Source organism: Eufriesea mexicana, unplaced genomic scaffold (assembly GCF_001483705.2).
Source record: "Eufriesea mexicana isolate 0111107269 unplaced genomic scaffold, ASM148370v2 scaffold6248, whole genome shotgun sequence".
In the NCBI taxonomy this organism is placed as follows: Eukaryota; Metazoa; Arthropoda; class Insecta; order Hymenoptera; family Apidae; genus Eufriesea; species Eufriesea mexicana.
In genome coordinates this window covers 548,579-562,323 of record NW_016914133.1, presented here as the reverse complement: position 1 = coordinate 562,323, position 13,745 = coordinate 548,579, and the positions used below count along the sequence as shown (strand labels likewise).

The window sequence follows — 13,745 nt, the reverse complement described above, 5'->3', positions numbered from 1 at the left end:
ACTCAATAATAGTACTTTGTTACAACATAGTACATACATAGTATAGTTACAATTACAACTTAGTTACAGCATACTTTGAATGTTATTTATAAAATGTGCGTACTTAGATTTTTATATAACAATAAAATTTGTTTTCAAAACTTGTTCAAAGTACATTTTATGTAATGATTTTATAATTCTAAAATAAAAATTTATCGATGCATGTATAAAATTTAGAATTAGATTTGTATTGTATTCATTATGTTATAGAAAAATATGAAATTATATTTTAAATAACTAAAAATATTACGAAGGATAATAAGCGTGATAAATCATTATACAAAATATAAATTAATTCAACTTTAGTATACGTAGATTTTAAATTTCAGTTACAGTATTATTAACATAAGCATTTGATATCAATTCTGAAGATTGTTACATCTGGTATTATTACAAAGAAAAAAGGAGAGAAGACAGAGAGAATTCGTCAGCAAATTTCCTAGCAAGTCTATTCCTTTAAGACTCAAGAACAGTAGAATTAAAAGTAGAAAACATTTGTATGAATAAATAGTTACATAGAACTTTTGACAATTTTGTATTAATTACTAGTTCTAATTTTACTAGTAATAGGCATACAAGACTCACAATATATTTTAAATATTTTAAACAAAACAAAACCAAGCCTTACAACCGGAAAGAAATAAAAATTATTTATTTGCATTGTCAATTTTAATAATATCTTTCTGCATAATTTATTTAAATTTTTTTTCTTAATTTTAGACATTAGTATCTAAATTTTTCATTTTAAAAATTGAATTTTACACCATCATTTTTCTTTTCTTTGTTTTAAAATTATATTTTAAATATAATACTCTTTTCTCAAAATTTTTTTTATATCCTTTGATAAACTTTTGCCGTTGTTTTCTTGTTTCCTAAATATTACTCATGTTGATTACCAAATGAATTATCACTAAAAATAACTTGTAAAATAATATCTTTCTTTCATTTGACTAGATTTCTCAACATTTTATTGACAATTTATTGTTCTTCATGCAACTTATTTTCTGAAAGATTTAGAAAAAAGCTGTGTCTTCAATTTATTTAATATTATTTATGGAATTATGCTTTATCATTAAAAAAAAATTAAATAATTTTTTAACCTAAACTAATTTTGTTATTGTGAAACAAAAATTTTTTATCAAATTTTCCTAAAATTATTAGATATATTTAAAAGATATTCGTTACGCTACTACATTATTTATTTGTACGTTTACATTTTTTAACAAATTGAATAATTTCTTTCAAATCGTACCTACTTGTTGAGAAAACAGTCATGAAAAATTCAATAAAATTTTGTTTATATTATAATTTTGATAAAAATTTAATTTCCTGCAACGGTAAAATGCAATTTTTATAGAGTTAAAATGTGCATATGTATTTACATGTTTTAGAAATGGTCATTGATAGCTTTTTCATAATTTATCAAATCATTTTAATTTAAAAATTACAATCATTTTCTTGTACTTCCAAAAGGTTTGGAGTTGTATTTTGTTTTAAAAGAAACGAAAAATTTGTCGTTCTCACATGCTCATCAGGTCATCAACATTTGGCCGATATAAGAGTACGTTTTCATGGAAACGGCGCCACTTATTTGAGTTTTTTGAATTTTCAAAGAATAAAACTTCACATTATAATTTTGAAATTATATAAATTCTGATAAATCTTTCGTATAAAAGGTGAATATTTTCAAAGAGAATATAATTGAGTAGAATTAATTTTTTTGTTAAATTATTCTATAGAGAATATTATAAACAGTTTCGAAGATATTTATAGAAATCGATTTAAAAGAAACACTATCAAAGACTAAATCATCTATATTTTATAAATTTATACAAGAATTTGATTTTTTAAAAGTTAACTATTATGTATTTGGTTAAACTCATTATTAAGGTATAATTAATATCTGTATTTGCTGATAATTTGATTTAAATATTTTAATTACATAAATAAATAAAAATCATGTATATCTTACGTACATCTTTTTATTAATTTATTACTGCATTGACATATTTTCAAATTTTTTGTTTTATACACAACTTATAGTACAAATTATATTAGAAAGCTAATATCTTATATGGTTGTATGGAGTAATTTATTCGTCCATATTTGTATAAATTAAGATTATGAAGTAATAAATTACATATTGCGTTATTAGATTATTTTAATAACATTATAAAGGGTAGTACTATATTTGTCAGTTTTTAATCTTTAACGGTAATGTAATTAAATAAGAAACCTATTTTACTTAATAAATTTCTTATTATAAAATATATAAAGTTTTTATAATTTATACATATAATAATAATATTAAACAAATATATAAATATACATATATTTCAATTTAAAGCAGTACAAATAATCCATACAACTTTTTTTTATTATTGATTAAAATGATTATCTTTTAAGATAAATATTCGTGAAAAATATTTATGATTATCTTCATAAATTTAAACAATCGTAAGTTTACGAGTATAATACAGTAAAGGAGGTTTACAAATTACCATGTTAAATATAGTAGTTATATGAAAACATGCCTTTAAGTATAAAGTGGCTTGTATCTTGGTTTCATGATTCGCGTCAGTTTCTGGTAGTTGGATTGTTACGGTATGGCTGATGTGGGCCTAAGTTTAGATGACATAATTAAAAAATCGAAATCGTCAGGAATGAGAAGCAGAGGTGGAGGGTGAGACAATTTTAAGAAATTTAAACTATTGTGATTGCTGTGTTATCGATTTCTTTATAACCTTAAAGAAATGAGTCTGCAATTATCAAAAAGAAAATTCCTTTCTTAATATTGTGTGGCAATATTTTTGTAAATTTTTCATTGCATTCGTAATATTCTTTTTACAAATTATTTTGTTATTGCATTAAATTGACATCTTTATTTCATAATTTGAGATTAATAGAAAAACTTGTTTTAAATTGAAAGATTTTCTTAATAGTGTAAAGTATTGTCATGAATAAATTAAAATAAAAAATTTATTTTTTACAAATACACTCTCGCCATTATTATAAAGTATTATTTATATATTTTTTTATCATTTTAATTCTAAATATATATTGTAGATATTATTCTCAATAAAAAGAAGTTATGATGATATGTGCTTATTGATATCTAATATTAGTTTACATAATTATTTCATTCTATTAATACAAATTATTATAACATTTATGCTCACAAATGAGCCAAAAAAAGTAACTATTATAAGTAAAAAGTTAATTACAATTTTTTGTTACCTTTCATATAGTGTTCGAAGAGGTATTAATAGGGGTGCACGTGCTAATGGTTCATTAAGAGGACGTGGTTTACAAGTAGTTACTGATGCTCGATTTAAAATTATACAGAAAAATAGAGAAAAACTTACAGATGCCAGAGATAAGCTTGCTGAAATTGCAAAACAAAGTGATGCTAGACTAAAGTTAGATAAGATTCGTGCATCGCAGTTCAAAAAAATAGAAACTCAAATACCTGGAATATCTCAAAAAACAGGTCGTAATGGAAGACTGTCTTTATCAACTAATAAAATGCCCCCAATTATGCCACATAATGTGCCACCAAATATTCCGAATAATTATATGCCACCACCCACAAGGGCAGTGGGTTATAGGCCACCTCCACTTATAGAACCCCATTATATGGGAGACATGAACATGGATTTTATTGATGGTACAGAATGAATTGATATACCCATTTAGTATAATTTGTAGTTTATAAACCTATTCAACATCTTTGTATATTTTAGATTATATGATGGAAACAGCGCCTTTAAGAAGAACTGTAAGTAATGAATATGCTCCTACACCACCACCTCCACCCCCAGCATTCAGTATTAAGCCTGCATCTTCATATACATGGGTAAAACCAACAAGCAGTAATGTAATAAGAATTGTACCTTCTCGTAAACCTGAAGATGATAGAGAACGTGAAAGAGCAAGAGATTATAAAGTTATTGCACGTTTTTCAATGGTAAATATTATTGTACATAATATGTCACATTGATTCTTTAATTTTAAACTTGTAAGTTATACATAATTAATGCTTTTAGACAAAACCTGCTTCTCCCTCATATAAAGAAGATTGGAATTTTGGCACAAAATCACGGTATACATTTATGATTGTTATTTCCAACTGTTAAAATGATTGTATTCAATTGTGTTAAATGTATTGTTTGAGTTAATACTATCTTTATAGGACTATACTAACAGAAGATGCAGCAGATTCAAAATATTATGATTCAAGAAGTCATAGAGATGTTGGAGTAAAGTCAAGATTAGATTCAGTTCCAAGTAAATCGCGAACTATGGGTGTTTTATCTCAATCTAAAACAAGTTCCAGCTCATCATCACAGTCTACTGGTTATCGAATTGTAGTATCAAATTTGCAAGCAAATGTCACTCAAGAAGATATTAAGGTATAATGTAAAAGTATTAAATCTATTTAGTTTTAGCTTAACAGAAGAAGGTAACATCTGTATACTTTAGGAATTATTTGAGGATGTAGGAGAATTGTTAGTATCCAGATTAGTACGACCGGGTACAGCAGAAGTAATTTATAAAACATTAAAAGATGCTACTAAAGCTGTTGAAACTTATCATAATAGACAATTAGATGGACATCCTATGAAGTGTCTTCTTGTAAATCCACGACCAAAAAATAATCCAACTGGGCCAGCTGTTAGATCTCTTACAGAGTAAGTACATTTGTTTATTAGTGCAAAATATAATCATTTTTAAATCATTTATACAGGGTGATCCAATAACTTTGTGAATTTGGAATATTTCCTTTATTTTTAGCCATATTGAAAAAATTTATTTACAAAAGCTATATATCACCGGGGAAGGTATGACATGTCTGATAATTTTTTTGTAGGTAGTGTTTTAAAAAATTTTGAAGTCAACTCCATTTTTTCAAATAACACTATATTTTTTTTTTTATTTCTAAATAATGTAGCAGGTGTTAAATGATTTTAGCAACCTTTAAGATTATATGAGATTAAATCAAGAAGTGGGATGGAATTTCTACATATCTTAAAAAATTATACATATTTCATATAGTTTAAGTTATTGTGTTTCCTTGTATATTTGTGCATTCTCCTAAATTGCTATCTGATTATTCATATATTTAGGTTTTTATATGGTTTTGCAGATCCAGAAGAAGTGTTAGTTCAAGTTACGTACAACCAAGTTTAGGAGCAGTACATCGTGCATTGTTCGATGATTCTTAATCAAGTATATCAATTTTAATCAGAAAATGTCATATATAATGACAAAAAATTTTATTCCAAATATTTATAAAAGTGAACAAAAGAAAAAAATAGGAAAAGAATCAAGAGATTAAAAGACAAGTAATACATAAAAAAGGGAGTTCTGAGTGGAATTTGTATTTATAAAGCATCACGTATCTTATTTTTAATTTGTATATTGCATCTGAATGGAATTTACATAATAGCAAATGAATTGATATTGTAAACAACAAACACAAGAATGCTTCTTGTACGTTTAATATAGTCAAATAAAACAACAAGCATTTAAGAATTTTTAATATTTCGTTATCAATGAAATTTTAAAAACTAAAGAAAAATGTTTGTATTATATTAGAGTTGTGAAGAATATATACCAATTCTTCAGAATTTTTTTTTTATAGTGTGATGTTTAATAAATAAAAGAATTATATGGCTTTTTACAGGATATCATAGAAAGAGGAATTAGGTGTTATTATAGAATATGCTGACTATGATAATAATTTTATTTACTCGGTATAAGATGATCACAATATTATTGTAATTTATAGTTATGAAATATATAAGCTAATACACTATATATGCTATTAATGAAATGCAGTAACTGTGAGTTCTTCTGGGAATAGGTATTACACATTATGGAAGGAAATTCGAGCAAGTATTTGGAATTGTTGATGATTATAATTCGACATAGTAAATGGCACATAAATAATTTTATTTCTGGTTACAACTACAATTTTTAAAGAAAAACAAATTCGCGAGACACAACTCGATTTATCTTGCTCATACATCTCTCATAGATATTATTGACGGTATATATTAACGTTATGTACCTTTGTTACATGAAAAACCATATACAATTAAGATACAAAATACAATAAAAAATTAATGTCACATAGTTTAGTACCTAGTAGAGACATTATGCACAATCGCACTTAGATATTCACAAAATGTGTTTAATTATCAGTGATTACCAATACTGAATCTTATTCTTGAAATAATTTAATCTTGTTCTGTCTAAACATTCATTTGACAGTGAACTTAACAAATTTTGAACTTAATCTCACTTGACGTATAAGTTTTATCTTACATATAAAAGTCTATTTTCCCTTTAAGCTACTGTGTGTAAGAATATTTCTATCCACATCATACATTACATACATTTATGATTATTGATTCTTTTAGATTTATTTGGCAACCGAAGAACTTCCGCATAAGACATTTCTAAACGTTTTAGTCTGGCGACTTCTTCTGATGCTGTGCTTGGTTTGTAGTTTTTGTATTCGAAACTGTTATTGTGCTGATCATGGCTGTTGTATGTGTATGTATTACTGTTTATATTATTCAACGGTTTTTCAAAATTAGGTAACTCTTTTGTTTTGTTTACGCAATTGTATCCATTAGATAGGCTACCATTTTGATCACCATTTCTAATAGGTCTAAATTTCTTCTTCTTGCCACTGTTTGATTTTGGTGGGACGAACCTAGGATTTGCTATTGGCATTACATCGGGCGTTGTCGGTCTATCGTCATATGTCAATTTTCTATTGCTATTCTTCTTTGATGACTTCTTCCTAACGTTAATCGATAGACTTTCGTTTCGAATTACGTTCTTTCCAGTTCTTACATGCGTATGCGTTACTTCATTATTTTGTTGTGGTTCATTTATCCCATTCGATGAAACAGGGATTTGTCGATAAAGTGGCTCAGAAACGGTGGAGGAGAAAACGGAAGAAACAATGCTCTGATTATCGTCAGTAGTCTCACTAGGAACATCTTGAAGAAAAATTGAGGATTGTGCCTGAGAAGTGGTCGTGCTCGTAGAATCGTTTAATAGTGGTAATTTTTCACCTTCAGCTTTAGCTTCTGCTGCTCGTTTCAAAACACTGAATATTTCGCTAAATAAATATCTATACTCTGGTGTTTTTCGGAATCTACTCTCGAACGGGCTGTTATCATCGTAAATGCTAAATTTGCAATCTTCACCGTCCGCAATAGAACAAAGGAACGAGCCGGGCCTTCCTTCGGTCTGTGACGCTTTGTTGCTCGTCTCGTCCGAGAAGCCAGAAGATGAAGTCTCGGCTTCAGAGAAGTCTGTGGGTGTAGCGGAAAATGCTTTCTTACCGCATATTTCTGTTTTGGCACGTGTAGCATTTCCACTGACAGGTTTCGACGGCTCTTGTTGGACTTCTGTCTCCGACGTCGGAGTCTGAAAGCTGTTGAACTCGCCTGACATTACTAATTCCTCTTGCAATGACATCGGGGTCGGTACACTATCCTTTCGTCGGTTCGCGGAACGCCTTTGAACTTCTAATAAAGCTTGATATTTCTCCACTAACACTCTATAGGGGTTGTTCAAGTCGTTTGGTACTTCATATTTCTTATTCGACTCCTGGAAACAATATAAATATGTTTTGAAAATAATCATTTCAAATATTGTTTATAAATACGATACACGTTATGGAATGGATTTTTTAAATTTAATTTTCACAAAAACTTGGCCTCAAGAGACAAATTTTATTGTATACTTTTTTTCTTATTTTTTCTTTGTAAGAAATTACTTGGCGTTTGCTGATACATAGCTTTTAAACATACTTCATATATGATGTAGAAAAATAGTAGGAAATAATTATGTGTGTCTTTTAATTAGGAATTGGTTCTGAAATTTGTCAGTAAATGAGTGCCAGTATTGATTTTAAAATAAATGTTTTATCTCGCAGAAAGGATTTAAATGAATGAAATTGGTGATGCAGCTAGAGTTATATAAAAATTAAATTCTTTTCCCAAAATCTATTTCCACGACTAAAACTTAAATGTAAAAAGAACAATTAATTCATATATATATGAAGATTGTGTTATTAATATTGTCCAAAAATAAGGATTAACGGATGAAAGGTAAAGGAAACGCCAGATTTATAGGATATTAAATAAATTAAGCAATATTTGTTGTAAAAATATGTTTTATTTAAAATCATATAAATCTGGCACTTACATTGTACAACGCAATTTTAACAAATACTTCGACTAGATATACTAACAATATTCGGTGTCATGCAGAAAGTCGAACTAATAACGTCAGAAAGTAAATACGATGAAGCAAGCTTAATTCTAAAAAAAATAAGCAGCATCACCAATTCTGTCCATTTAAATTTTACACACTTATTGCTTTTACACATGAATAATTACATATGGAAATAACTTATTCGCTAATTTGTTAATTTAACGCAGTCTTTTTGTTCTTTGGAAATTAAACTCTTTTCTCTCTTTTCTTTTCGACGATATATGTATATTATATCTACAGAATACGTGGGTATTGCTAGTTTCCTTATGTATTAATATAAACATGCAAAAATATTTTATCATAGATTAGTGGCATTTTTCTGGCATTGAAACATATGAATATTTTTCCACGATTTAATTTAATACTAAACTTGTTAACTTATGATATTAGGTTTATTATGGTTACTTTTCTAGTAATGTAAGTGCTCAGTTATAATTTTCGTTGTGCTTTACCTACACCATTTTTTAACCTGCCTTATTGAAAACTTGAACAACACGTGTCAAACTTTACATTTGTAAATCTTGATGTATCTCTCAATTACCTTCCAAAAATCTACTAAACTATGGTACAGAGTTGAGGACAGTCTAATTGCAAGACAAAAACCTTTCTAAAGTGGAAATTAAAAGAATAATGAAGTAAACATGATATTTGCATCTATAACATGACTACCAATATAAAAATAAATATTATACTGTCTTTCATCTTGGTCTAATAAAAAATAAAATTCTTTGAAACAAATTAATTAAATAATGACAATTTCAATATTGTAATGGCATTTCCAATTATAATTAATAAATAATATGATACTTCTTTAATCGTCAAAGTCAATAAAATTTTGAACGCGTTTTTAGTTAATAATTTTTTATAAAAATAAAATTAAAAGTGTATTTGGCTTGTATATGCTACTTTTATCAAATAGATTGCAAACTGATATCTTTTGACAATATATGTACGTCATAGTATCGAGTAAAATACTCATTCGATTAATTCTCTTTACCTTCTAATTATATAATTTAACATTTATTGTTATCTACACGTCTTTATAACTTAAAGGGGCTTTTTACTGCTCTTTAACGGTAAAACCTTTTTTAGAACAAAAATTGGTATTTGAAAAGGTTTTAGTAATAATGGTATAATACATTCATTTTTAATGTACCATATTGTATGAAAGAAAACAAAAATTAACGACGGTGTTTTCCATATACACGCGAAAGTTGTCCACAACAGCGTACGAAATTCTTTATTCTCTTTTTTTGCCTTGGATTTCTTAATCTTTGTTGGAAGTGTCTCCTAAAGCAAATAAAATTAAATTACTTTCGAATCTGCTTGTGTAACTTAGAAGCCCTTAGAAATAGAGGTACGATGTAATGTCTATTTCGCTCAAATTATACCGTCGAAATATTAATTATTAGACATACAAAGCATACAGAACAAATATTTGTTTAAAATGGAATAAAACTAACAGTAAATAACTAACGGAAACTCAGAGATTAAAGAACAAAAACGTGCATTTATTGTCCGACAAGACAAGCATTGCACAAATAAATATAAAAAATAGTTACCTGAACAATAGATTCGGTGTTACATTGATTATCAGTAACGAGTGTTTCAGCCATATTAATGTCATCGTATTCTTCTTGGTTCAACATCACTGCGAGTTCATCGTGTGTCTTAGATTCCATACCACGTAAACACCGTCCACATAATTGACCTCGTCTATAAAAATTTCAGTATTTGATTACCAAACTGTAATAAATCAGTGGTTAATATGTTAAGGAATTATAAAATAATAAAGCACTTTGTTAATTTTCATATACAAACATAATAATTTTTAACTTTTAGCAACACTTTTATGTAGAAGTAATTAACACATGTACTAGAATAAAATTACTCTAAAAATTGTTTAAAATTTGAATAAAAATATTAAATTAAAAGATATTGAAAATCGATGTGAAGGATCTATTAATATTGGAGATATTTCGTACAAAATATTTACAATATTAAAGTTTTGAGAAACTTTTGTTGCAGATGCTTCAGAAGATTATGATTTTTAAATAATATATTTGACATCAAACCTACCTTACTTCTTCGAGGGTATTTATTTCTTCTTGAAGATTTTTTACGTCTTGTGCTTTACTACGCCATACATTCAATTGTTCTTCTAATGCATTATTTTCTTGTAACAAGGTTGTTAATTGTTGTCCAAGATCGTCGATTTTCTTTTGTTCTCTTGCTCTTTGACTTCGTGTTTCTTGCAATTGTCTCAATAATTCAGTAATTTCTTCGTCATTTGTCATAACCGTTGACAGTTGTCGAACATCTGAGTCTACACTTGTCTCCTGGAAAGATTTTTGGCCAGATAGGGCAGCGTTCTGAAAATATTTTCATCTCCAAGTTAACGATAATTCATATAGTTTTTTAATAGTTGCATATTATCGTCCATATATCTATATTATATCTAATATAAATATATATTGTAAAATAAATTTGCAACAAAGGAGTAAAATACTAATAAAACATTTCATTAATATCGGTAATTATTACAATTATTACAAACGAAATAACATTATATGACATAATTATTACAAACAGATATTTTATTTTTAATTTTCTTGTTATTAGAATATAATCCCTTTATCATAGATTTCTATAGTTTACTAAATTTTTTACTTTTTAAAGGAGATAATGTACAAAAATTGAAGATTTAATCATATTCTTCCACTCTTACACTTAAAAGAAATAACATGGCAGATCAGTAATTAGTAAAAACATCGATCGTTTTTCCATAATTTTTCTTTTCATTCAATTAGAAAAGGAAAAATTATGGATAATTTTGCATGTTGCGTTTCGTGAAAATATATAATTTAAAAAAAATTCAAGATTTTAACGTTTTAATTAATCCACGATAAACTATACAGCTTCCATACAAAATAAGAGAGTATATAGGTAGGAAGTGTTGAGTTAAATAGAATAGAATTTTTCATAGGGATATCAAACGATCTTTAAACGATAGATTGAGATTTTACCGTTTACAGTTTAGTAGCAAACCGATAATTATCTAACTTATCTGCGATCGAGCAAAATGAATTCGATGAATATTAATAACCTGTTGTATGCTGCCACCCTGCGTGACCGAAGCTTTCCATAGAACGGTCTGTGTTTGTGCAGTGTTCGTCGATTGGCTCACAGTCTGTTTTGAACTGTAGGCTTCGTCGATTTTCTTCTGAAGATCTTCACACCGGGCTTCGAGGTTCTCGATCGTCAAACATTGACTGTTAACAGATTATAAAAATCATTTCTTACATGATGTTGAACAGAAATTATATTTTACATATATTTATCATTTCTTCTTAGTATTGATAATGTAAATCTCTATTTGATTTTTGATACCGATAATGTAGATTCCTACCTAAATTCTACTTAAGCAATTTTTATATAAAAATTATCTACGAAGAACAGACAATTTCTCTAGACAGAAATTTAAATTCAAAATCATTTAAAGGCGAAAAAATTGAATAACAGTTTATTTTCGTACCTCTTGATTAATTTTTTGTCACTGCTGTTTTCAATAATAAGACGATGATTCGCGCGTTCCAAATCTTGAATACTAACTTCAAGTTGTTCATAAACTTTTAATCGTGAATCATTTACTTCCCTCAAGGCTGCCGTTTGTTTTTTCATATACTGGAAGTGGAAAAATATTTTAATGTTATTAAATGATCATTACCATCAACAGGAATATTTAAAAAGGTCGTAGTCATTGATAGATTACCTCTATTTCTTGTGCTTGTTCTTCGACGGTGGATTGGTGTGCTTTGATGATATTTTCTAATTCCTTATTCCGCTCTAGAAGTGTTTTACCGAGTTCTGCTGCCAATTGTAAGTCTGAAATGAATTTTCAATCAATTAGAGATTTTTCAATCTATATTTCGTTATTTAATTACAGTTAAGAATATTTATAAATTTTTAAATGTCTAAGTATTTATATTCATATAGATTTATATAAATATAAAACTATAAATAAAACATTTTATATATTTAATATTTTTACATTTTTATGTTTGAAATCATGAAATTAAAAATTCATAACGTTATTTTCAATTTCTCCGTTAGTAAAAAGTTAGATAAATTTTTTCTTCGGCTATATAGGTATATGAAGTTATACTACGTAAGTTTTGAAAGATGTGATAGATATTCAATTTTCCAAACGACTAAAAAAATTGAACTTATTTAAACTTTTTTTTAGCTATAATTATTTTAATCGATGTATAGATTAATATACGTTTATAAGAATGTGACTATTGAAGAAAGAATATCCGGAAAATTTCTCTTGTACCATTCAAATATGCTTTTCACACATTCCAGTTAAAACGACTGTTTAATCCGTGTTTCCGTTTCAACTCGCTAGATGTCGTTAAAAACGCATTCGTTCTTTCTTCTCATTAACCTACTGTCTTTCAGCATTTTAATTCCTCGAACAATCTCATAAATGATATTATGAATACTCTGTCAACGAAATCTGTCAGATCAACCTCTCTACTAGATTTTCAAAATGGTTAGAACAGGTTTTATCACCAAATATTACCAACATTTGATACAGAATCCGGATATCAATTTATTTTAACTGTCCACAGAAAAAATATATCAAGACTTATAGTGCAATTAAATTAAAGGTTATGACATCAAGTCTTCTGTTTTTAATGTAAATTTGATATCGAAGTTTTAACAGCAAAATCGATATGCAGTGGAAACATAAATTAAGGTGAATATGTATTTATAATATGGTATAAATAATTGATATATAAGGTTATAAATGAATATTTGATCACTCAATTTCAGATGACGAATCTAATAGTAAAAATTCAAATAATTTGCTAAACGATTTGGAACATCGATTCGACGTAATAAAGGTAAGAAATTATTTGACATATGCAACATTAAATTCCTTATTTCCAGGGTATAACGAAACAGAGGATTTTCGTGCAAACGTTGGTTCATTAATTTACATGTACTTTAATTATAACAGTATTCGAGGCGATTCGATCCACGGTTAACCATGGTCTGATGCTCTTTCTCGTTAACGATGACGAAACGATCGCGTGACAAAAGGATCGAACGAGAACCAGGGTCTCGAGTGATTTGAAACGATCGCGAAACGGAACGAATATAGTGGATGTTCCAAACAGTTGAACTTGACTTGGCTAGCGCTCTGGTTCGTTGCATTTCCTCGATCTCAAACTGACGACCTCCAGCGAGCCTAGAGGCAAGGAACAAACCGTGTTCTAGCTAGGGCCAAGGACCTTCGTGGTGAGGAAACGACCCAACTACCGTTTTCTCCTTGCCATCCCCCGCTGTCATTAATGTTTCTCGACTCACTTCAACGTGCAAAGATAAATGCCATTCTC

General features: G+C 27.9%; 2 protein-coding genes across 3 annotated transcripts in view; one reads left to right on the top strand and one right to left on the bottom strand.

Annotated features, from left to right (window-relative positions):
* Positions 1 to 2,617: 2,617 nt before the first annotated feature.
* LOC108552361 (uncharacterized) lies at positions 2,618 to 5,280 on the top strand. Its single transcript, XM_017906866.1, has 7 exons — positions 2,618 to 2,722; positions 3,288 to 3,706; positions 3,783 to 4,006; positions 4,086 to 4,141; positions 4,232 to 4,451; positions 4,522 to 4,730; positions 5,186 to 5,280. The coding sequence occupies exons 1-7, from the start codon at positions 2,646 to 2,648 to the stop codon at positions 5,262 to 5,264; spliced, it is 1,284 nt and encodes a 427-aa protein (XP_017762355.1). The 5' UTR covers positions 2,618 to 2,645; the 3' UTR covers positions 5,265 to 5,280.
* A 1,090-nt stretch (positions 5,281 to 6,370) lies between these two features.
* Positions 6,371 to 13,745, bottom strand: part of centrocortin (cerebellar degeneration-related protein 2-like) — a 115,437-nt gene continuing 108,062 nt past the window's right edge. For both annotated transcript variants that reach the window (XM_017906873.1, XM_017906872.1), the window contains exons 2-7: positions 12,113 to 12,225; positions 11,876 to 12,024; positions 11,447 to 11,612; positions 10,420 to 10,712; positions 9,903 to 10,056; positions 6,371 to 7,671 (exon numbers count right to left, since the gene is read on the bottom strand). In XM_017906873.1, the coding sequence (XP_017762362.1) occupies positions 6,433 to 7,671; positions 9,903 to 10,056; positions 10,420 to 10,712; positions 11,447 to 11,612; positions 11,876 to 12,024; positions 12,113 to 12,225 (2,114 nt within the window). In that variant the 3' untranslated portion in view covers positions 6,371 to 6,432. The remainder of the gene's footprint in view (positions 7,672 to 9,902; positions 10,057 to 10,419; positions 10,713 to 11,446; positions 11,613 to 11,875; positions 12,025 to 12,112; positions 12,226 to 13,745) is intronic.

Excerpts from the sequence above, each read along its gene's own strand:
- LOC108552361 (XM_017906866.1), top strand. The coding sequence starts at position 2,646 with ATGGCTGATGTGGGCCTAAGTTTAGATGACATAATTAAAAAATCGAAA. Across the intron at positions 2,723-3,287 it reads ATGAGAAGCAGAGGTGGAGG|TGTTCGAAGAGGTATTAATA; the intron begins GTGAGACAATTT and ends CCTTTCATATAG. Across the intron at positions 4,142-4,231 it reads AATTTTGGCACAAAATCACG|GACTATACTAACAGAAGATG; the intron begins GTATACATTTAT and ends CTATCTTTATAG.